This window comes from Durio zibethinus, chromosome 8 (assembly GCF_047325235.1).
Source record: "Durio zibethinus cultivar Kanyao isolate XHJ-2024 chromosome 8, ASM4732523v1, whole genome shotgun sequence".
Taxonomy (NCBI): Eukaryota; Viridiplantae; Streptophyta; class Magnoliopsida; order Malvales; family Malvaceae; genus Durio; species Durio zibethinus.
This window is the reverse complement of record NC_143169.1, coordinates 22170927-22194831: the sequence shown is the minus strand read 5'-3', so window position 1 is coordinate 22194831 and position 23905 is coordinate 22170927. Positions and strand designations below refer to the sequence as shown.

General features: G+C 30.3%; 3 protein-coding genes across 4 annotated transcripts; 1 reads left to right on the top strand and 2 right to left on the bottom strand.

Annotated features, from left to right (window-relative positions):
- Window positions 1-3194: 3194 nt before the first annotated feature.
- On the top strand, window positions 3195-9257 carry LOC111278973 (ABC transporter C family member 8-like). Its single transcript, XM_022865775.2, has 12 exons — window positions 3195-3363; window positions 3699-5644; window positions 5740-6060; window positions 6167-6253; window positions 6345-6965; window positions 7071-7235; window positions 7319-7613; window positions 7699-7913; window positions 8054-8359; window positions 8444-8507; window positions 8639-8878; window positions 9005-9257. The coding sequence occupies exons 1-12, from the start codon at window positions 3339-3341 to the stop codon at window positions 9130-9132; spliced, it is 4413 nt and encodes a 1470-aa protein (XP_022721510.2). The 5' UTR covers window positions 3195-3338; the 3' UTR covers window positions 9133-9257.
- A 1437-nt stretch (window positions 9258-10694) lies between these two features.
- On the bottom strand, window positions 10695-12448 carry LOC111278974 (inorganic pyrophosphatase 1-like). 2 transcript variants are annotated; one of them, XM_022865779.2, is made up of 4 exons: window positions 12137-12448; window positions 11912-12033; window positions 11623-11827; window positions 10695-11228 (listed from the first exon to the last, which is right to left on the bottom strand). In XM_022865779.2, exons 1-4 carry the CDS (start codon window positions 12275-12277, stop codon window positions 10866-10868), a joined length of 831 nt encoding a protein of 276 aa, XP_022721514.2. In that variant the 5' UTR covers window positions 12278-12448; the 3' UTR covers window positions 10695-10865. The 2 variants fall into 2 exon arrangements, with proteins under 2 accessions (XP_022721514.2, XP_022721515.2); XM_022865780.2 differs by having other exon boundaries at window positions 11912-12038; window positions 12137-12274.
- Window positions 12449-14693: 2245 nt separating this feature from the next.
- On the bottom strand, window positions 14694-16435 carry LOC111278572 (inorganic pyrophosphatase 2-like). Its single transcript, XM_089764706.1, has 4 exons — window positions 16065-16435; window positions 15828-15949; window positions 15525-15723; window positions 14694-15203 (listed from the first exon to the last, which is right to left on the bottom strand). Exons 1-4 carry the CDS (start codon window positions 16203-16205, stop codon window positions 14844-14846), a joined length of 822 nt encoding a protein of 273 aa, XP_089620832.1. The 5' UTR covers window positions 16206-16435; the 3' UTR covers window positions 14694-14843.
- Between the last annotated feature and the right edge of the window lie 7470 nt (window positions 16436-23905).

Sequence of the window (23905 nt, the reverse complement as noted above, 5' to 3'; positions counted from 1 at the left end):
CAATGACCTAAGAAAATCAAGAATTACTTAAGTGATTTCAGTAAAAAAAAAAAAAAAGCTAAATCAATAGTTAGGAATTTTAAAAATAATTAGATAACAATCACATTTTTAAAAATAAACAGATAACAATCATAGAGTTAAAAATAGCTTAATAATTGTACAATTATTTTAGGGTTGAATGCAAAAACAAAAAATCAAAAGTTAGTAAGTAGTAAAAGAAAGATTCAAATTTACATAAAGCCTAAATAAAAAAAAAAAATCCTATCAAGAAAGTAAAAAGTACCAGAGAATAATTTTTAATGAAAAAAAAAAAGGTACCTTTAGTTGGCATTACTTAAGAAATATTTTGTGAACATCCAAGGAAATCTCTACTAAGTACCTCTAAACTTCTCCGAATATCAACCAACTTACCAAAAAAAGAACAATTTAAACAAAATTATCAAGTAAATCATGTTTAAAACTAAATAAGAAATTCTGATAGTATATTCAATATTTACATTCTTTCAAACATTTCGAACAAAACCTTAAAATGTCCATCTAAAACATTATAAATCCATAAAATTTGATTTTGTAATGGGAGTTTCATAAACTTACGAATTTGAAATTAAAAACCTAGTTATGGAGTCTAATAAAAAAAATACCAAAGAAAAAGAGAGAGCGAGTTGGTACTCGACTTATTCGTTGAACTGCAAATTGGAAGGCGTATGACAGTGATAATTCGTGACTCAATATTTTTTGTTATCTCACTTTCAGCAACTCAATGTAGTCACCAATTATTCGATAAATCACCTTTATTCATGGCTTAACCTTTTCTTTTTTTAGTCTTCATTTATCTCTTTTTTTCTTTGTGACCTACCATCAATGAAGGCTGAATTGATGATAAAGGTTAGATCATACTCTTCTTCTTTTTTTTTTCCTACTTTTTTCTTTTTCATTCTTTTTTTTCTCTTCTTTTCATGATTTTTGGACCATTTTTTTTTATTCTTTTTCATTTGCCTTTCTCAAGAATCTTCTACAACCTTTTATAAGATTTTTTTTTTGTTTTACAATGAAAATCCAATAATATCCTTAATAAAATGAAAATTTCTTTCTATGTCCTAAAATGAACAATTATTGCACAAAGATGAGCCTTGAGACAACAACTTTATAAGGTAATTAGATGTATATCTTTAAAATTGAGTGCAAGGCTCCACAACAATGCTTAACTAGACTTACGTGTAGTATCATCTTCTTTTAATGTCATAAACTAGTGTTCTTTCATCAACATAGGGTGGTTCTTTAGGCAATAAAAGATTATTTGGTTTTTTTAGGCAATAAAGGTCGGATTATCTAGTTTCTGACCATTAAATGTTGCTACTCCATTTTTTTCTCTTAAAAGCTATAAAGCTAAATCTAAGTGGATACTTAAGACAAATAGTATAAGGTTTTTCCCTACAGGGAATATAACTTAGGTGGCGTTTGGTTTGAAAAAATTCATAAATTTTTTTTTGAAATCTTGATGGTGAGTATTTGATTTTCATGTTTGGTTTAAGGCAATCCGATTATGAGAAAAAGTGACAAATTTTTAATAGTACCTAAAGTCTTGAAATAAGAAATCCACCTCTTCTTATAGTATTCTAAGATTTTGAGGGAGAGAAAAGTTGCCTTATTTTTAAATTTAACCTAAATAAAAAATTAAGAAATAATTGTTCTTTTTTTGAAAAGTATGTCTAAAAGTGACTGAAACTCAGTTATATGTTTTGTACAGTAAAAAAAATATATTTTTTATATTTAAGGAGTTTGACATGAAGAAACACCTTAAATAATCATTTTCTATAAATAAATTATTTAAGAGTTTTCGTATGAAAAATACTTTAATAATTTTTTTATTCTTTAAAACGATAAAAGGATTATTTAAAGTTTTTTTCGTACAAAAATGCCGTAAATAATCCTTTTATATTTTATGGTTTAGGGTTTATGGTTAATATTTTTATAAAAAGATTATTTAAAGCATTTTTGTATAGAAAATGTCTTAAATAATTTTTTTATATTTTTATAAAAAAACTATTTAAGGCGTTTTGTATAAAAAATACTCTAAATGATCCTTTTATATTTTATGGTTTATGGTTAATATTTTTATAAAAAGATTATTTAAGAGATTTTTATACAAAAAATACCTTAAATAATCTTTTTATATTTTTATAAATAGATTATTTAAGGTGTTTTTGTATAGAAAAAACTTTAAATAATCCTTTTATATTTTTATAAAATTATTATTTAAGGTATTTTTTTTATACAGAAACGTTTTAAATAATCATTTAATATTTTTATAAATAAATTATTTAATGCGTTTTTGTATAAAAAATATTTTAAATAATCTTTTTATATTTCAAGGTTTAAGATTAATATTTTTATAAAAAGATAAAATGATTATTTAAGGTATTTTTTATACAGAAATACCTTAAATAATCTTTTTATATTTTAAAAGATAATCATTAAATGATCCATAATATAAAAAAATAAAAGAATTATTTAAATAATTATTTTATATACACATAAAAAAATTATTTAAAGTGTTTTTTGTACAGAAATGACTTAAACGATTTTTTTATAAATAAATTAAAAGAACATTTTAAAATTTTTTATGATATAAAAAAATGAAAAATGCATTAATTAATTTTTTAAATAATTTTTTTAATCAAATTTTGTTACTAAAAAAAATACCAAATACTTTAATTGATGATATTTTATGAATAAAAATAACAATCAAATAAAAATATTTGTTTTCTTTTAGTTGCTAAAAGTGTAATTTATTATTTGGGTATTTATTATAAATAAAACAAAATAAAAAAATTATCATCATATATATAAAAAAATTTAATAATTATAAAAAAATTAATATATATAAATTTCTTTCAAATAAATTTAAATATAAAATATAAAAAATATAAAAAAAATACCGGACATTGTATTTTTTTTTTAAAAAACATCACATTTTTCTCTTAAATTTAACATTTCGCATACCAAATGTATTTTGAAATTTTGAGCAGGCAAAGTTTTTTTTTTTTTTGTCTTTCTTCTGTCATTGAATGAGGACGATGGCTGTCTAATCGCCAATAGTCCATGCCTGGATAAGTGTTATAGGATAAGGACTGATAAATTGATACAGTGTCACTAGCATTTGATATTTACATGTAAATAAAATATTTAAGCCCACTGCCTGGTAGTCTACTAAGAAAAAGCAGACAAAAACCAAAATAAATGTGATAAATCTGTTCACTGCAAGGGGTTCTTTGATGGTACTTTCAATGGAAAAGCTGAAGTGAGTGAAAGCACAGAAACTGGAATAATCTCCAACCATGGCTTCCTTGAGGAACTTACTTGGTACACCCCATTTGTTCTTTTTCAGTCATCTGTTTAGTACATTCTTTGACATTATAACTGCATGTGAACGACCTCTATATGTACATTCATCTGCTCTCTTTTCTGTACGTGAAGACAATATTTTTAGACTTTTGACATTGAAAGAGAAAAGACTAAGACCATTCTTATCTGTTGTAATGGAGAAAATATGTTAGTAATCTATAGCGAAATCTTCATGTAGCAAGTTCTCTTCCAAATGTCCATGTCCTGACCTTCTTAAGTTCTTTGTCCTTTTCTTTTTATTTCTTTTCCCATACAAAAATATGCTAATTCTAAATCTTCTGATGGTTATGCAGGGGGATTCTCTCTAATTTGTGAAGGGAAACTTGATTTTGGCTCTTTTTGCATTCAAAGAAGCATCATAGATGTCATAAATCTGCTATTCCTCTTTGTTTTCTATCTACTTTTGCTTGTAAGTTGTGTCAAAAAGCATCAACGCAGGGTTGTTGACAGAAGAAGCTGGATCTCCCTTCTTGTTTCTATCTGTTGTGCTCTTATTAGTATTCTGTATATTGGTGTTGGTTTGTGGAATCTAATAGCAAAAAATGATGGATTTAATAACTTGAGCTGGTTGGTTGAGCTTGTCAGAGGATTAATTTGGATATCATTAGCAGTTTCCGTGCTTGTTAAAAAATCACAATGGATGAAAATTCTCATCTCTGCTTGGTGGGTGTCGTTCTCTTTATTGGATTCAGCTCTGCATATTGAGATTCTGTTTAGAGCACACAGCATTGAAATTTTTGACATCTTTCCATGGCCTGTGAACATCTTGCTGCTCTTTTGTGCTTTTAGAAACTTCAATCATTTGGCTAGGAAACGTGCTGAAGATGAGAGTTTATCAGAGCCTCTATTAGAGGAAAAGGAAGAAAAAAACCAAAGAGAACTTTGTCAGGCCAGTTGTCTTAGCCAATTGTCATTTTCTTGGATTAATCCTTTGCTTTCATTGGGTTATTTGAGACCTTTAGCTCTTGAAGACATCCCTTCTATTAGTACAGAAGATGAATCCAATTTGGCCTACCAAAAGTTTGCTAATGCATGGGAATCCCTTGTGAGAGAGGAAAGCTCAAGTGATAGGAGAAACTTGGTTCTTTGGGCCATAACAAAGGTCTACTTCAAGGAAAATATTTTTATAGCAGTTTGTGCAGTTCTTAGGACGATTTCTGTAGTATCCCTTCCTTTATTGCTTTATGCTTTTGTAAATTATTCAAACCAGGAAGAGGAAAATCTACATGAAGGTTTTGTTTTACTAGGATGCCTCATTCTTTCCAAGGTTGTTGAGTCATTTTCGCAGAGGCATTGGTATTTTGCTTCAAGGAGGTCAGGGATGAGGATGAGATCAGCATTAATGGTGGCAGTATATCAGAAGCAGCTAAAGCTTTCAAGTTTAGGAAGGATAAGACATTCAACTGGAGAGATTGTAAATTACATAGCAGTAGATGCCTATAGAATGGGAGAATTTCCATGGTGGTTTCATTCGACTTGGAGTCTTGTATTGCAGCTTTTCATGTCTATTGCAGTACTATTCTCAGTTGTTGGTTTTGGTGCTATACCTGGTTTAGTTCCTCTCCTCATATGCGGATTCCTTAATGTGCCATTTGCGAAGATACTGCAAAAATTTCAATCCGAGTTTATGATAGCCCAAGATGAGAGACTAAGAACCACTTCTGAGATCTTAAATAGCATGAAGATCATCAAGTTGCAATCATGGGAGGAGAAATTCAAGAGCTTTATTGAATCCCAGCGTGGTAATGAGTTCAAATGGCTTGCTAAACAACAAAGTTTGAGGCCTTTTGGCACTGTCTTGTATTGGATGTCTCCAACCATAGTTTCTTCTGCTGTCTTTTTGGGATGTGCTCTTTTTGGGAGTGCCCCATTGAATGCTGGAACCATCTTTACAGTTCTTGCAACGTTAAGAAGTATGGCGGAACCTGTTAGAATGTTACCTGAGGCACTTTCAATTCTCATACAAGCCAAAGTTTCTTTTGATAGAATCAATAACTTTCTGCTTGACAATGAACTCAAGAATGATGAAGTGAGGAAAATTCCCCTGCAGAATTCTGACACAAGTGTCAAGGTGCAAACTGGCAATTTCAGTTGGGATCCAGAAATAAGTCTAACCCTTAGGGATGTGGACATGGAAATAAAAAGGGGGCAGAAAATAGCTGTTTGTGGACCAGTTGGTGCCGGAAAATCCTCAATCTTGTGTGCAATGCTGGGAGAGATACCAAAACTTTCAGGAACTGTGAGTTACAAAACAAATATACAACTAGTACGTTAGTAAGCAATATGTTTTGTTGTCACTGATTTTAGTTCTTTTCCCTTGATGCTTGCAAATAGGTTCATATGTTTGGATCTATTGCTTATGTCTCTCAAACTTCTTGGATCCAAAGTGGGACAATTCGTGACAACATAATCTATGGAAAGCCAATGGATGCTCACAAATATGAGAAAGCCATTAAAGTTTGTGCTTTGGATAAAGATATCAATAGTTTTGACCATGGTGATCTTACGGAAATAGGTCAGAGAGGGATTAACATGAGTGGAGGACAGAAGCAGAGGATTCAACTTGCTCGAGCTGTCTACAATGATGCTGATATCTATCTTCTTGATGACCCTTTCAGTGCTGTAGATGCGCATACAGCTGCTGTTTTGTTCAATGTGAGAAAAACAACTTCAAGCTTCTTCCTTGCGTATGAATCTGTGGTGTATAACTCAATTATATATGTTCTTTGTAGCATAATCAAGTTGACTTTTATGATTGCAGGATTGTGTCATGACTGCTCTAGAGAAGAAAACTGTCATCCTGGTGACTCATCAAGTAGAGTTTCTCTCAGAAGTTGATAGAATTCTGGTAAATGTGAAATTTGAATTAATGTTTTTATATTCTTTATGTATCTATGAGTTTTTCTAGTTTTAGAAAGGATGATCTGATTTTTGCTTAGGTTATAGAGGATGGAAAAATTGCTCAATCAGGAAGCTATGAAGAGCTATTAATGGCTGGGACAGCATTTGAGCAACTTGTGAATGCTCATAGAGATGCCATAACAGTATTTGGTTCTTCAAATAGTGAAAGTCGAGGAGAATCTCGAGGGCTAGCTTTAGTTGGACCAGAGATTTCTAATGTATCTTATTCAACTAAACAGAACAGTGAGGGGGAGATCTCGTTGAAGGGTCCGCCTGGAGTACAATTAACACAAGATGAAGAAAAGGAGATTGGCCATGTTGGATGGAAGCCATTCCTAGATTATGTTTCTGTCTCAAATGGATCTACTGATCTATCTTTAGGTGTATTAACTCAGTTTGCCTTTGTCATTCTTCAGGCTGCTTCTACCTATTGGCTGGCATTTGCCATTCAATTTCCTAACTTGACCAGCAGCATATTGATAGGAGTTTACACTGGAATTGCAACACTTAGTGCTGTTTTTGTATTTTTTAGAGATCATTTTGTTGCTCATCTAGGATTAAAAGCTTCTAAAGCCTTCTTCTCTGGTCTCACCGATGCGATTTTCAAAGCTCCAATGCTTTTCTTTGATTGTACTCCTGTTGGGAGGATTCTGACCCGAGTAAGATTACACTTATCAATGAGTATACAGAAAAACATAATGTTTCATGTACCCTCTAAGTCTTTTTCCAAGATACTAAATTTTGTTTTTTATAAACTCTTGCAGGCTTCATCAGATATGAGTATTCTCGATTTTAACATACCATTCGCCACTATCTTCTTGGTAGCCGGTGCTACTGAAGTCATAGCAACAATTGGAATCATGGCCTTTATTACATGGCAAGTTCTGATTGTGGCCATTCTTGCTATGATAGCAGTAAACTACATTCAGGTGGATGCATATTTTCACTTGATTTGCTCAATCTCTTTTGCTTATGAGGTGAAAGACCTAATATCGTTCTTCATGAACTGCAGGGGTATTATATGTCCTCAGCAAGGGAACTAATAAGAATTAATGGAACGACAAAAGCTCCTGTTATGAATTATGCAGCCGAGACATCACTTGGAGTGGTTACTATAAGAGCTTTTAACATGGTGGATAGGTTCTTTAAAAATTACCTAAAGCTTGTTGACACAGATGCCACACTTTTCTTTCTTTCTAACGCAGCAACGGAATGGCTAGTTCTAAGGATAGAGACACTTCAAAACCTGACTCTATTCACTACTGCATTTTTCCTTCTTCTGCTTCCTAAAAATCAAGTTACTCCAGGTAATATAATTTCTATTGAACAATCTTCATTATAAGTACACATTGTTAAAAGACATTGATCTGTTTCTAAAATTTTGATCTGCAGGGATTGTTGGACTCTCTCTTTCTTATGCTTTATCACTAACAGGAGCACAAATTTTTACATCTCGTTGGTATTGCAACTTATCGAATTACATAATTTCAGTTGAAAGAATAAAACAGTTCATGCACATATCTGCAGAACCTCCAGCAATTATAGAAGACAACAGACCACCATCTTCTTGGCCCTCTAAGGGTAGGATAGAATTGCAAGAACTGAAGGTAAGGAACCTAAAGTGGAAAATGGGTTAAAGGGTGCTCAAAGTCTGTGATGGATTTATTTTCTTTGAACCAATCAACAATTAAGCCATTGCTAAATCTGTCTTTTATGGTTTCACACTTACTAATTATGCTTAATTTAGATAAGATATCGTCTGAATGCTCCGTTAGTTCTCAAAGGAATCTGTTGCACTTTCCAAGAAGGGACCAGAGTAGGGGTTGTTGGACGGACTGGAAGTGGAAAAAGCACACTTATAAGCGCCTTGTTCCGCCTGGTAGAGCCTGCAAGTGGAAAAATTCTTATAGATGGACTTGATATATGCTCTATGGGACTGAAAGATCTGAGAATGAAGCTTAGCATCATTCCTCAAGAGCCAACTCTATTTAGGGGAAGCATTCGAACTAACTTAGACCCCCTAGGCCTCTACTCAGATGATGAAATATGGAAGGTGAACCAACTGATGACTGTAACATCAAAAGGTTTCAACAATGAGCTTTTTGAATCTTTTTATTTACCATATATTCTTGTGCAGGGTTTGGAGAAGTGCCAACTTAAGACAACAATAATTGGCCTGCCAAACAAGCTAGATTCATCTGGTGAGGAGCGCACAAATAAGAAGAGTTATTATTGATAAATTTCTTCTGATTATCGATTTATGATGTTCTACACATTTCCTGTTCCAGTTAAATCAAATGAAAATGATGTTATGTCGTTGTTGGATTGACAGTGAGTGATGAAGGTGAAAATTGGAGCGTGGGGCAGCGACAACTTTTTTGCCTTGGAAGAGTTCTTCTGAACAGAAATAGAATTCTGGTCCTAGATGAAGCCACTGCTTCGATAGACTCTGCAACAGATGCCATTTTGCAAAGAATTATCAGACAGGAGTTCTCAAATTGCACGGTGATAACAGTAGCTCATAGAGTTCCAACAGTTATAGACAGTGACATGGTCATGGTCCTCTCGGGTGGTGAGCTCTTTGTTTCTACTTCTGATGTCAATCAATGGACTGCCAGTTATAATCTCATTGTGTTATTCAATTGGCTTCTGATAAATTAACTAGTGATGCAAATATTGCTTGATTATATATCTGCAGGAAATTTGGTGGAGTATGATGAGCCCTCAAACCTTATGGAGAGAAACTCTTCCTTTTCTAAGCTAGTAGCTGAATATTGGTCAAGTTGCAGGAGAAGTCGCTATCAAAATTTTAGCAGTTATCAATGATCAGAAAAAAAAATTAGCCGTCGCACGACTAGTGACACCAAGAGCTAGCCTGTGGTGTGTAACAGTCATAATGCACTATTATTATCTTGAATAAAAAATTTTCTAAAATCTTCCATGAGCTGCTATCATTAATCTATGGAATATAATCCATGATCCTTTCAGTGCTGTAGATGCTCTAACAGATGCAGTTCTATTCAATGTGAGACAAACACCTCAGTTTTTAACTTAAACATTGAAAATAAAATATAGGCTTTTATTTTCCATAAAAACAATTTCTGCCCCCATAATCTTATTCAAATTTGTAAAATAAAACCTGTAATGACTTATATAAATTCCCTTTTTTAGCTGAGTATAAAAAACCTTTAAACAAAAATTAAATCTTTGTCTTAGTGCTTATCATTTTATTCCAATTAACTGAGTCTTTAAATATTTATTTTTATTCAATTAAGTTTTTAAATATTTATTTTTTGTTCAATTAAACTCTTGATTGGATGAAAGTAAGTGTTGGTAATTATTAATTTTCATTTAATAAAAATTTAATTGGTAAAAATAGATGTTTGATGATGGATTGTAATAATAAGAAGATAAGAATTTGAATGATTGTTTAATTTTAGTTGAGGAAATTTTGTATACTTGCCATTTTTTTTTAATTACAGTAGAGCTATGATTTAGCAAAAAACCTAAAACTAATTTAACATTTTGTGCATGAAAAGAACATCACAGCAAGATAAATAAAACATAAACATGGTTTAACAGGAACAATTTATTTTTTGCAAATATATTCTTGTAAAATTGGAGTTCGATTCTTGCTACTTATAATTATCTTTCTTTAATCCGTAAGCTTCGGTCTCCTTGTAAGAAAAAAAATTAAAATATTCTTTGAGTTCAATTAATTAGGCCATTGAAGTCTTTAGATGAGATGAGACTTAGTCATCATTTTTCTTTCTTTAAAGCATATTTTGCTTAAACCTTTTTGGACACATGGGATTGTTGAGTGTTGGGAGCTTTTTATTTTTAAACGAAAGGAGCTGTTTAATTACTTTAGAGATATTGTTGAATATTGTTGACAGCTATCTATGTTAAACTCCTGATCCAAAAACAAATCAATTAATGCTAACTAAGTGTCACCTTTTCCTCATTCTTTCCTTGTTTGATATATATGCTGTGGAACAATATGATAACCATTTCCTACCCACTTTGGCTTTTGATTAATGGTCATTAAAGTAGGTATATGTGTTTGCAGAAAAAATACTTGGCTGCACAAATCATAACTTATAGCTATAGTAATGAGTGAAAGACCAAATGACAGACATGAAGAAAAAGATTAGTCCATACTGGATGGAATTCATTTTCAGCATTTTCAACTTTGATCAACAACTCTGACCAAAAAAGAACGTTGATCAAGAACTGGTAAGTTAAGCCTGTAGCAGTTTTCAGTTTTTGATAATTTATATGCTTTTGATGTTGTCACTTGGCTATCAAACCAGAGCTGCCTTCAGCAAAAATGCAATGCTAGGGTAAAATTCCTTTTCAAACTACTTTATGCTATGTTTAGAAAGATGGAATTAAGAAAGTGAATTTGAAAACACTAATGCTCAATTAATTTGTCATCTTATTGTCAATTATAATCAATTAATTTGAATGCCCAAATGCGAGGGTAAAGTGGATTTCCAAAGCTAAAAGACATCACATTGTCAGAAATTAATTCGCCATTTCAACTTCAAGTTTAACTTCTAATAAGGAAGAGAAATGGCCTGGGAGATGGTTTCACGGGCAGCGCCTGGCACTGTTTGTAGCTTGCAATCAACTGAATATAGCTGAGCAGTATTGCCACTGTTGATGGAAATCCTGCTAATAAGGTGGAGCAACATATACTCAAACGCCTCTCCATTGCTCCATTCGCATACTTCTGCCTTCATTAGCCCCCTAATTTTGCAAATCAAGTCCCAAACTGGGAAATTCTTCCTTGGCATTACATAGTCCTCATCTCCAAGCTTCAAACTTGGGCAGAAATCACCAATCCCATCGCCAAGGTAGATTATTGTTTTCTTTTTCTCCATGGACAGAGAAGCTTGGATCCTTTCAATCACGATACCCTATTAAAAGGGAATTAAACCATAGTTAATTATATAATAAAAAAAATGATATCATTATATATATATATATATATCTTACAGCTAATGGTCATGCTTTGGATTGATTAATTAATTGCATGTACGTAAATTTTCCCAAAAATTATGTGATTTGTCATGATCCACTAAAGATTGTTCCTTCTGTTATTAAAACACAAATGTAGGGAAGCTATTTAAATAATGCATTTGATTATGTCAAAATCAGAGGCCTGTCTCAGATAAACATCATGGTCCTTTTAGGGGCAAGAAAGACAGCTTTAAAACCTTTAATTTGTTCGGGAAAGTAAGTTCAGTTTCCTAATCATGTTTGAAGCATGCATGATTCATAGTTATGATTTTTAAGTTAAAAAAAGCATACCTTGCACATGTTTGGAGGGCAGGGATGATGACATCCATGAGGAGATTTAGTGAAATCATGGTGAGGGAAGATTCTTAGCCTGCCTTCTTCATCGATGAAACTTGGGTTCGTATTGATCTCTGAAAAGCATTCCCTCAGCCCATGATGGTCCAAAATTGTCTCGATGAAGAACACATTCGCATCGCTTACAATCTTCAAATCACATCTGAAAATAATGCCATGGCCACCAAAACTTTCAGTATTTTTCTAGCTAGAAAACCAGAAAGAAAAAATGTGTACGTTACAATACCCTAAAGCATGAGCTGATTTAATGGCTTGGATGATTCGGGCATGTATTGGAGTTCTTTTTAGAACAGCCACAATGTCCTCAATTTTTATTCCTTGTGAATGAAGTTCTGTCATCATTCGATCCTGTACTATTTGTACATAAAAAAATGATTAAATCCTGTTTGGAAAGAAGGAAAAGAAAAGAAACAGCAACAACATGCAACGTGAAAAGAAACAGAGTAATTACCATAAGAGAGTTCCAAGGAATGGTGGGGAGTAGTTGATTGAATAACTCCGTTGCCCCCAACTCATCCAACACCCAATTGTCGCTATCGCAATCGATAATCGTCTTATCGAAATCGAAAATCACAACTATGCCTGAAGCCATTTTTGATGATGAATAAGGAAAGAAAAATCTATCACCACGTAAAGAGATGGAAGGATATTTGAGTGAGGTTTACTCTGTCTTTGGGAATGTCTAGAACAAACCAGGGTATTTATATAGAGGAAAGATGGGCGTGAATTTGAAATTGACGGCTATGATTTTTGGAAATATTTAATTAATGTTTGTTACCCAAGTCTTTCTTTTTCTGGTAGCCACGAAAGTTCGTAAGCATGGGTTTCATTTTTATTTTTTTTTGAGATATTGGCCCTTTGATGAAATCATGAAAGATCAAATAATTGCAAATAAATAATGTTCTGGTTTTATTTAGGTTAAAATAATAAAAAATTTATGAATTTTATCACTTTCTAAATATAAATTTTTATTTTTTTATTGCATTTTATTATGTTTTTAACTTTTAATTAATATAATTGACAAAAAAAATTTTAATTTACATTAATTTGCATTTCAATAAAATCTTAAATTTTAATTTATACCTAAATAAGTTTTTAATATAAATAAATCTTTTATTTAAAGTAAGGAGTTATATGAATACAAATAAAAAAAAAATTATTTAATTAAATTTAAATAGTTTAATAACTTTTTTAGTATTTTAACTTTTTGTTTATTACTAAATGCTTTTATGGCAAAAAGGCGAGAATATTGAGAATATGCCAATTGAAATACCCACCGAAAAAGTATAAATATAATATTTTATTTTCATTAATCTAATCACTGGTTTGAAAATATTAATAATTTAGTTTTTTTTTAATTGACAAATTTACTTTTTAAAACTTCCAAAAAAATTTACGTATGTTTAGATTTTGGCTTATACTTTTTGATAAAATAATTAAGAATTTTTTAAATTTTGTTTGTATTTAAATTTTTAAACGATTTTAGAAATATGTTTTTTTTAATTATTTTAATGTATTTAAGATTTTACTTTGATTTTAAAAATACATCTTCTTCTAAAATTATATTGATGTATTTAAAATGTTGTTTTAGAAACACTCTCTAGAATGATCATGCCTAGGTTTACCTAAAAAAAAACCCTTTATTTTAACATGAAAATCATTTTTTATTTTATGAAGACTTAGACCCACCTATCAAGATATAATATATTTTAATTCAAAAATTTTATGATTTTATTTTTTAAAAAGACATCTCACAAATATGAATTCAAGTTTTTACATACATATATATATATATATATCATAATAATTTTTTATAAATTTTTTAACGTGAGATTAAGACCATTATAATTCTTGAATATTCTCGTCAAATCAAATAGATTATACACAGAATCAAGATTATAGAGTTGACTCATATTCTACAGTATTTAACTCATACACTTTCTAATTATGTTTGATATGATATTTATTGTAAAGACTTTAACTAAATCTATGAAATATTATTTTTATGAACTCAAATTAAAAGTCTCAATATTTTTATCTTATAAAAATGCATCGTAACTATGCTCAAATATAAATATATATATCATAATAAATTTTTTATGCGAGATGAAAGATATTACATATTTAAAATATTTAAATTTAATATATCTTAAAATTGAAATCTTAAATTCTTTTTAAGTAAATTCATAATATATTTGAATTTATAGTTAATCTTATTCTTCTAAAACAATCAATTTATTAATTTAGAATAATAATTGCTAATATATATATTTTTTCATATATCTGCAATTATTTTTCTATAAAAATGAGAAAAATTCTCATCAAAGAGAATTAGAATCATTTGACGAAGCATGTGCGACGAATATCGAACATTATTTTTTTCTATGAAAAGTCAATCTCATAATCTTGTTACATGTCCAATCATTCCATATCTATTCAATTCTTGCCGGGTGTATAAATAAATAAAGGAAATTATTACATTTGTTGATAGTAAAATTTTTAAATTTATTATCAAAATTAACAGAATAACAAACATTCCTTAAAATATAGAATTTAAAAACAAAATTGTCCAAATTTTAAAGAGCGGACATACGCTAGTCGAAGTGATTATTCACGTATTGAAAATTTGCCTGGTGCGAACTGCAAGCGAAGTAGAGCATTTCTATGACTTTAAAAGCTGTAATAGTGTATGATAGGTAGCAGCAACACAGGATCAGATTTAGAGGCAGTCCAATCCTCGATGATGGCCTGTAGAAGAAGTTCAGTCTTGGACTTGGGGGGCAGCTAAATAAATTAAACTTTACACCAAATGACCAAAGCATTTCCATGGTAGACACTATTTATTCAACAACATTGTGTGAAAGCCACGACTCGTGTTGAAAAACACGACAACTGGATGTTGATTTTTTTCCATATAGGGACAGTTTCTCAATTATCAGTCACCTATAATTATAAATTATGTTTATGCTATATTTATATATATATATATAATCCTTTTTCAAACACACTTATTTTCTTTAGCAAAGTTTATTTTCAATTATTTCAAACACACTTGATTAGAGAAAATTAAGGCCATAATTAAGGCCTAACAATCAAAATCCTTTGAGCAACTCTGCATTAGATGAGTATTGGCATCGATCTGTCCAACAAATATTACTCTATCGAGGAACTGACAGGGCATGAGGCATGGTATGGCTAGATGCTGAAATCATTTGCAGTTTGCAATCAACAGAGATCAATTGGACAGAGCTGTTGTTGTCTTCTTCGGCGAAAATCATTTTGATTATTTGCAACAAAACGTGCTCCAGCTCTTCACCATCACTCCATTCATGAATCTCAGCTTTGATGAGCATAGGATTCCTACAAATTAAATCCCACACTGGAAAATTCTTCCTTGGCATCACATAGTCTGACTCTTCAAGCCTCAGGCTTGGGCAGTAATCCCCACTACCATCTCCGAGGTAGATGATTTTTTTCTTCCCCTCTAAAGAAGCTTGAATCGTCTTGATGATCATTCCCTGTTTCACAAAGCAGAAGCCAAAAATTTTAAATTGTTGACATCATATTTCATGATTGTAGATTCATATGATTTTAAAAATTGTTGACCCATGTCAAGATCATGGATCTTATTTATGTCTTTATATGAACCATTACTTTAATAGATTAAGTGGGGTCAAGAAAGAAGTTGACATATCTAAATCCAACCTAGTGGGATGAAATTGACTATACATGAACATGTGGAATACCAGCAAATTCAAGCCCCAAAAATGTTTTCAAATAATTTAAATTTGTCATATGAATGAAATTAAATCATGTTGTTGATGAAAAAAAAATGATACCTTGCACATATTTGGGGGACAGAGGTTGCAGCCATGGGAACACTTGGTGAAATCATGGTAAGGGAAGATGCTTAGCCTCCCTTCTTCAACAAAGCTGGGGTTGGTGTTGATCTCTGAGAAATATTCCCTCACTCCAAGATGCTCCAGAATTGTCTCAATGAAGAACGTGTTCGCATCACTTACAATCCTGAGTTCACACCTGGAAAAAAAAAAATCAAACCAATTTGATCACCACCCTATATTTCTATTGCTCCAAACTCCGGTTTTGTAGTCAAAGATCAAACACTAAGAAGAAAAGAGCACCCTAAAGCATGAGCTGATTTAATAGCTGGGATGATCCTAGGATGGATAGGAACTCGTTTCAAAACCTCAGCAATGTCATCAATGGTTTTTCCATGGGCATGAAGTTCCTTCATCATCCTGTCCTGTAATTTTATACCACCAAAAAAAAAAAAACATTTAAAGTTTAAACATTGAGTTTCATATTTTCTTTTAAAAGGCAAAACAACAGAAAGACTCAAGGGACTTGTTATGGCTTACCATTAGAGAATTCCAAGGCATGGTATGGAGAAGCTGGTTGAACAAGTCGGTAAAACCCATGTCATCAACAGCCCAGATATCACTATCGCAATCAATGATAGTTTTGTCAAAATAAAAAATCACAACAATTCTTCCAGCCATCTCTCCGAATGAAAATCAAACAGAAGATTTGAAAAACTAAAGAACTCTTTGAATGTTTTCTTGGTACAAGAGTCTCGTAACAGAGGAGGGTTATTTAAAAGGTACTTGTGGGTTAATTATGATAGGGGTATTTAAAAGCGAATATTCTAGGGGAATTCAATTTTGTGTATGGTTAAGTCGGTTGATTCTTGAGCTTTACTTTATTTGTTAACAAAAGTTTAGCCGTTCCAGAGTTTAGGGAGATTGTTAATAGAGGAAACGAAAATTTAGATTTTATAAATAAAATATTTTATCTTTATATATATATCATCCTTTTGACAAATATACATATCAGCCAATCCCTTGCTGTGTTTTGATTCTTGTTCTTCATTTAGCCAACTAATTTGGGACTTCTTTTTCTTTCCATTGATTTTTTTTTTTGTTACCTTATAATCTATGGTTAAAACAATAAAAAAAATTCTTAATTTTATCACTTTACTTAGATAAGTTTATATATTTTATGAGTTTATTTTTTATGTATTATTAGTTTATAAATTCTATATACTGTTAATGAATTATATGATGTTACTTTATCAATGAAATATTTTTAAAAAAAAATTAATTTTTTGTGTATTTATTTTTAGAGTTTGTAAAATTTTATATTTATTTATTAGTGACATCATATAGTTCATTAACAATATAATATATATATATATATATTAATAGTGTATTAAATATAAACTCTACTTAATTTTAAAAAATATATATAAACTCTATTTTTAATGTGTAAAAATAAGTTTGTAACCTTTAATTTATACCTAAATAAGCACTCAATATTTAATTTGCACCTAAATTGGTTTTTTACATAAATTAATCTTCTATTTGAAATAAAGATTTATTGGGATAAAAATTAAATAATAAGAGTTTATTTAGGACAATAAAGTATATGAACTCACTTTTAAAAAAATATAATAATTTATGGATTTTTTTAATAATTTAATCATAATCTACCAATAATGAAATGAGAGGAAACAAAAATGATTTAAAAAAAACTTAAAATTTAATTCAATTGATTCGTATAATTATTTTAAAAAAGATGATATTCAGTAAATTTAAATTTTAACTCATATAATTCTTTCTTATCTTAAACTGTGAGCAAAGAAGAAATCAAATATAAGAGAAAGGGAGAATCATATAGTAAATTCAATAAGAGATGAGGGTTAAATAATAAGTTTCATGAAAAAAAAAATACTATATATATATATATATAAATATGTTAAATGTTTTTTGGAAGACTATGTCTAAGTGCCTGTGTCACAGGTCGAGACATAAGCTCCGAATCCGCGAGGCTCCGGGATCTTGGCATCCACTCATCCAGCATCCCAGATCAGCCTAATCATCACGGTTCACATCCTTGTGAAGTATTATCCGCTCTAGCCCCCTTGGCACACCCTTGTGAAGTATTGTCCGCTCTAGCCTCCTTGGCCTCACGGTTTTGTCCTACAAAAGGTGCCTCACAAGAAAGATGTGGTGTGAACCCTTTTATACCCCAATGACCCTTCTATTATGTTCGATGTGTGATTTAAGACTCTTCCTTAGGTCCGTAACATTCTCCCTTACCCAATCTCGTGACGCCCTCGTCACGGAGTCTCATCACGGAGGCTAGTCACCCTGCTTACCTCCCTCGAGACGCTTGGCGTGGATCGAACGATTTAGGGCTGGCTCTGATACCACTTGTCACAGGTCGAGACTTTAGCTCCAAACCCGCGCTGCTTCGGGACCCGGGTATCCACTCATCCGACATCTCAGATCAGCCTAACCGCCACGATTCACACCCTTGTGAGGTATTATCCGCTCTAGCCCCCTTAACTTCACGATTTTATCCTACAAAAGGTGTCTCACAAGGAAAAGATGGTGTGAACTCGTTTATACTCCAGTGACCCTTCTATTGTATTCGATGTGAGATTCAAGACTCTTCCTTAGGTCCGTGACACCTACCCCTTGTTACGTCAATTACTGTGAGGTATTATGCAAAAAAAAAATTTTTTTTTGAGGGAAGTTTTCTCTGTCTTAATTAATAGTTTACTAGCTCTAATTATCATATTGAAGATGATGACCAAATTTAATATACTTAGGCTGTTGAGTAAGACTTTAACATTGATTTTATGATATCATAAATTCATAATGCTTAGCGATCGACAATATTAGATTTTATGCATGCATGATGCATCCAACCTTTTAGGCAATATTACAGCCATTTCATATATGATACCCTAGCTAGCCTAGGACATGTTCCTTAGAGCCTGCTTCATCCATCCAGCTCTATACTTCAATAATTTAATATATTATTGATGATTAATATCTTTTTCTCTCTATCTTTAATACCCTAGTCATGGCTAATTGTTACTCAGCTATGGTAGCCCAATTCCATTTTTTTAGAACCTAATGGCTTATAATTAAGATATGGGTGATAGAAATGGCATGCTGAGGCGAATTCCAATGGTGTAATAGACACCTTAAATTTTTGGAAAATAATTTTTTTTTTCTTTGAACACTTTTAAATTTTTTAAAAATATTTTTTATCAATAAAATTAATAAATTTATTGATAAATTTTTAAATAAGTGAATATAAAAAAAATTGAATTGACATGTAATCTTGTCACTGTCCAATCTAAAAACTATCCAAAACTAAGAGTAAGGATTAATTTTATGATTGTCAGAAACTTGTGAATTGCCCAAAGGCTGAAAGTTGTCTTTTTCTTCTCTTTTTTTATTTCTCTTTGAACTTCAAGCAGTTGCTGGCTACACTCAATCTACCTCCAACTCTTGGGCCCTGAAAGCAATTTTGAAACCAGCTGGAAGTTTGGTTCACATGGAAGACGACCCTTTGGTTTAACCTTAATATCGTCAATGGCAAACAATATCAATGGAGGCTTACTCTGCATTTCTTTTAAAGAAAATTGTATTTCTACAAGGTGTCATTCTTCTTATATAAATTTAATGCTCTCATGTGCTTAAGAGATTTGAAATCTTTGTTTAGATATTGGGATTTTAATTGTTTTTGTTAATAAAAAAGAAAAAGAAAAAAAGAAAAAGAAAAAAGAAAAAAAATCAAGAGATTGAATTTGTGTGAAACTTGATTGTTTAGATTGAAGAGTTTGAGTTGGACTAAAGAGTTTGAATTTGACTTAAAATTTAAAGTTAAAATTTAAAAGAAATTAAAACTTTTTTTGGTTTAGGGTTATCTAAATTTAAACTATATAAATACAGACCCACATAAAATAGTAAAACATAAATTATCGAGGCAGAAAAACTACATGAAAGGTAGCCAAATAGTACGAAATTTTTTTTGAGGACTTTTTGGTTTCAAAAAACAAATTTTTGAAATTTTTTTGGAAATCCCAATTTTTGGTGAAATTTTCTAGCAACCTATGAAGATTCTAGTGACTTTCTGGCAACAATTCCAGTTTTCAATGATATTCCTAGTTTTTTGCGTTAGTTTTTTAGAAATCGATAAATTTTTAATGACTCAATCCAGATTCTAGCAAAAATTTTCAAAATTCAGTTAAGATTTAATTGGTGTTTTTGGTTTAGAGAGAAAATGAAAGAAAATAGAAGAGGAAAGAGAGAAGAAGAAGAGAAATTTGAAGGAAAAAAAAAAAGAAATTTAGCCTTTTTATATTTAAGCTTAAATGGCAGCATTTTGGAGGTTAAGCAAGTCTTAAGATCTGTGCATTTTTCAGTGGGTGACCCGACCTGTAGCACCGTGACTTACTTCTAACAACTGAAACCCAAAGTCGAGCTTAGCCACATCAAGTTGCGTCTCTAAAGTTGCTATTTATGTCTCCAGTCGAGCCATTTAGCTGCTAGAGCTGAGTTGATTACTTAGTGTTTTATTTATTTATTTATTTATTTTTTTGTATTTGTTTTTAAAGTATTTTCATATGATTAAATTTAGGAAAACTTAGAAAAAATTAAAAAAAATATAAAACAAAATAATTTTTATTTGAAAATAAATACTAATTATCCAACTATTGAATTTTTAGAAATTGTAAAAAGTTAATTTCTATAAAATTTTTAGGTGAGAAATTTTTTAAAATTTGTCACAAATGGTAGAATAATTTAGATAAAATTTTAATAATAATAATCAATATTTATTTTTAATTTTAAAAAATAAAAAAATTACTAAAATTTTGGAATTAAATACTAACTACCCAATGATGAGGATTTTAGAAATTTTAAATGACAAGTTTCCTAAGAAATCTCTAACTTCAAGAAATAAAATTTCAAGAAAAATTTCTAAATAAACTTAAACGGTGAAAAATTTAGAAATAAAAATAAAAAATAAAAAATAAAAATAAATTTCAAAGATAAAATTTTTAGTAATCACAAATGAATGATTATCTAAAAAATTTTTAGATAAGAAGATATTTTTAATTCAGCCCAAATGGTGGAATAATAAGATATATTTTCAATAAAAAAAATTAAATAAAAATAATGATTAAATTTTTTTTCTGACGACGAAGCCTCTTCAAGAAAACAAATGAGATTCTTGAATACTCTTGAGGTAAGAAAATATTTTTAAGAATTCTACCAGATTTATGGAGAATCTTAAAAGTTATTTCCAATATTCAACATTAAAATTTAAGATCATTTGAATCAGGACCTTATAATAATTTAAAATAAAATAATACCATCCTTTGGATGGGTATATGGGGGTACTATAATCTTCCCCATATATAACCGAACTCTTAAACTCTATTCTGATTAGTATATCAGAACTTATTCTTTAGGTATCCTTAGTTAAGCTTGTGAGCTTCTTAAAAGGATAGATTCATTAGGTGATCAATCACACTTAAATAAAAAATTGGTAAAAATTTCTCTTGTTAAGTCTAGTTATAGATTTACGAATTTATATATTATGACATGTATTAATGAATTAAAAGGCATATATTCTCTTTATGTTTAGTATATTTATTTCATGCATTCCAACTATGATAAGAATTTTTTATTTTTTTTCCCATTGTTTTGGTGGAAATCAACGTGGAGTCTGAAGTCTAAGGTTTAAACTTTTTTTTTTTTTGGGATTAATATTATAAATGACTCATAAATTATTATAAAATGTTCAATGTAATATTTGAATTTTAAAAATTTTTAATGTGATACTAAATTATAAATTTGTTAACTAATGATTAATGTAATACTTAAAGAGTTATTTGTACATCATATGTCATCATTTGAAACTAATAATGTTAGTGATGAATATCATATTAGTTAATAAAGTCATAGTTCATATACAACATTAGAGATTTTTAAAATTCAGATATCATATTAAATATTTCACTATAATTTAAGGATTATGCATGATATTAACTCTTTTTTTTTTTAATTTAAGATTTATATGATAGTTTTAAATTGGCTAAAAATTTATGCTTCTGTAATTTCATGTATGTTAACTCAATTAGTTCATACAACCGTTTTTAAGAGGTAAAATCTAGTAAGTTTGAATTTCAATACCTTTAACCTATTCTTCTATTCTCTAATTGTGATCTTTTTTTAATCAAAAAAAATTTATCATGTTCATCTAAGTATGAAAAACTTTTATTTAATAACTAGAGATGAGAACCTCCATTTTTACATTGTTACCATTTCTTTTGCTTCATCATCTTAAAGTGTATAACTTATTATTATTATGTTTCAATTAACAGTTTAAAGTTTTAATCTTAAGTTTCCAACTCGAAAATTTTGTAACAATTTCAACTTATCCTAACAATTATCAAGCCTCATTTTAAAACATCAAGATCTAAGATTCAAATTTTTTTAAATCACATTCACCTCAAATAGTAAGTGCATATATCTTACGCTCCAAAAACAGGGTTTTGATTCTCTTTCTCTTAAATCAAAAGAAAATTCTTTAAATATAGGAATTTCACCATTATAGCTTGAAACTAAGCCCAATATCGAGCATTAGTCTTTTTTTTTTTTTGTATAGTGGATGAAAATTACTCATGGTGAAGGAGAAGAAGCCTCGAAGCCAAAATCTCTATATTCTTTTAAAAACTCCTTAATGATTAGGTCAAGAAGATGATAATAGCTTCCACTTTGATAACCAAATGGGTGGAGTTAAATGTAATTTAGGTGGGGCAATCAGCTATGGCCTGTGGCATCGGAGATAATTGCCTAGGAAAGTTGAATTGGGTCACATACAAATGAGATGGGGCCTGGGAAGCAAACCTTTGCAGCCTCTAAGCCAACCAACAAAACCCAATGATGAAATAGCTCACTCAAACCCCGGCCCTGAAGGGCAGGTGTGAGACTCAAAATCAGGTGATCATAATTGAGGTTGGCCTTTTTTGTGGTAGAACCCAATATGTTGGAAAGGCCCAAAACATGAAAAAATTGTATTGTGATGCTGACAGGAATTGTGGGGTTGTAAATTTGCCTTTACTTGCTACACGTTAATTGGCATGGAAAAAAAAACTAATGCCACAGAAATGCAATTGCCAACCTTGATATAGACGTTTTGGATGGGAAAATAAAATGAGAAATTGCTATCTTTTCTTTATGTTATCTGACCAACATGTGTAAGATCAGAGAAAAAGAAAAAAAGAAAAAGGAAAATCAAAGGACTAAACCTGGGCTAATCTCTTTGCAAATTGGACATGTGACAAGTTGATCATTTTGGCCCTAAGCAGCCTCTCTCATCAGAGTTTAGCTTTACTGGAATGTTCTTGGAAAGGTAGCTTGCTTGGGGGCCCCATGCAGTTGTGGAAAGTCTCAAGAGTTGCAGAAGGGTCCTTATCCAGAAGCAAATTTCACCTCCGACTCTGAAGACTTTTTGTTGTGACAACATGAATGTTCACTGTGTTCGATTTGATGGTTGATGTAATCTTTTGGTACATGTTCCTTTTATACTTTTTTTCCCCATAGCACAGTATTCTAGTGGCATGATTATGGTTTTATTTGGCACATTATTCTATTTTTTTACGATGAACAATAATATTATTAATCTATTTATATGTTCATATTTTGAAAAACTCATTATTAATATTTAAATTTTATTTTTTATATACTGATAATAAAATTTTTTAATTTTATAAACAAAATTAAGAGATTGCATGCATATGATAATCCTGTATTCATATTTGTTTTTTGGTAATAAATTATTCATATTGAACTAAGAAAGCATAATTTTAAATTCAAAAACCTATGAGCATAGGGTAGATCAAAAGTTTCACTCATTCCTTAAATTATTATTTTTGTCTAAATGTGCCACTAAAAAACATAAATGTAATAAAAAAAATCCATTAGTGAATTTCCTATCCAATAATTGATACCCACATCGACTAAAAATACCCTAACCATATATAATATCTCTACCTTATAAATATTTAAAAAACTCCACTTGTAAAAATAGCTTAAAAGTGCTTTTCCCATGTTTAATTATATAAAATTTTGGAATTACTGGTTACCGACATTACTGTTGTAGACATATCCCACAAAATTATCAAAAAAAGTTTTGTCCATGTTATGTCACTAAAACTGTTTATAATTGGTCATTGTCTTTTTTTCTTTTTTCTTTTTTTTTTTTTTTTACAAATTCATTTTCAACAAAACCTCAGAAGTCAAACCATCAAATAAATTTAATTACATTTTATCAAAACATTTAACAACAAATAAAAGATAAAAAAAAATTTCTCGTATAAATTTTTGGGCATGCA

What these genes read in the sequence shown, in the direction of transcription:
- LOC111278973 (XM_022865775.2), top strand. Translation starts at nt 3,339, where the DNA reads ATGGCTTCCTTGAGGAACTTACTTG. An exon ending in CAGCTGCTGTTTTGTTCAAT is followed by an intron (nt 6,061 to 6,166) that starts GTGAGAAAAACA and finishes TTATGATTGCAG; the next exon opens with GATTGTGTCATGACTGCTCT. An exon ending in AAACAAGCTAGATTCATCTG is followed by an intron (nt 8,508 to 8,638) that starts GTGAGGAGCGCA and finishes TTGGATTGACAG; the next exon opens with TGAGTGATGAAGGTGAAAAT.
- LOC111278974 (XM_022865779.2), bottom strand. Translation starts at nt 12,277, where the DNA reads ATGGCTTCAGGCATAGTTGTGATTTTCGATTTCGATAAGACGATTATC. An exon ending in TTCCTTGGAACTCTCTTATG is followed by an intron (nt 12,034 to 12,136) that starts GTAATTACTCTG and finishes CAAATAGTACAG; the next exon opens with GATCGAATGATGACAGAACT. An exon ending in AAATCAGCTCATGCTTTAGG is followed by an intron (nt 11,828 to 11,911) that starts GTATTGTAACGT and finishes CATTATTTTCAG; the next exon opens with ATGTGATTTGAAGATTGTAA.
- LOC111278572 (XM_089764706.1), bottom strand. Translation starts at nt 16,205, where the DNA reads ATGGCTGGAAGAATTGTTGTGATTTTTTATTTTGACAAAACTATCATT. An exon ending in AAATCAGCTCATGCTTTAGG is followed by an intron (nt 15,724 to 15,827) that starts GTGCTCTTTTCT and finishes TTTTTTTTCCAG; the next exon opens with GTGTGAACTCAGGATTGTAA. An exon ending in GTCCCCCAAATATGTGCAAG is followed by an intron (nt 15,204 to 15,524) that starts GTATCATTTTTT and finishes TTTGTGAAACAG; the next exon opens with GGAATGATCATCAAGACGAT.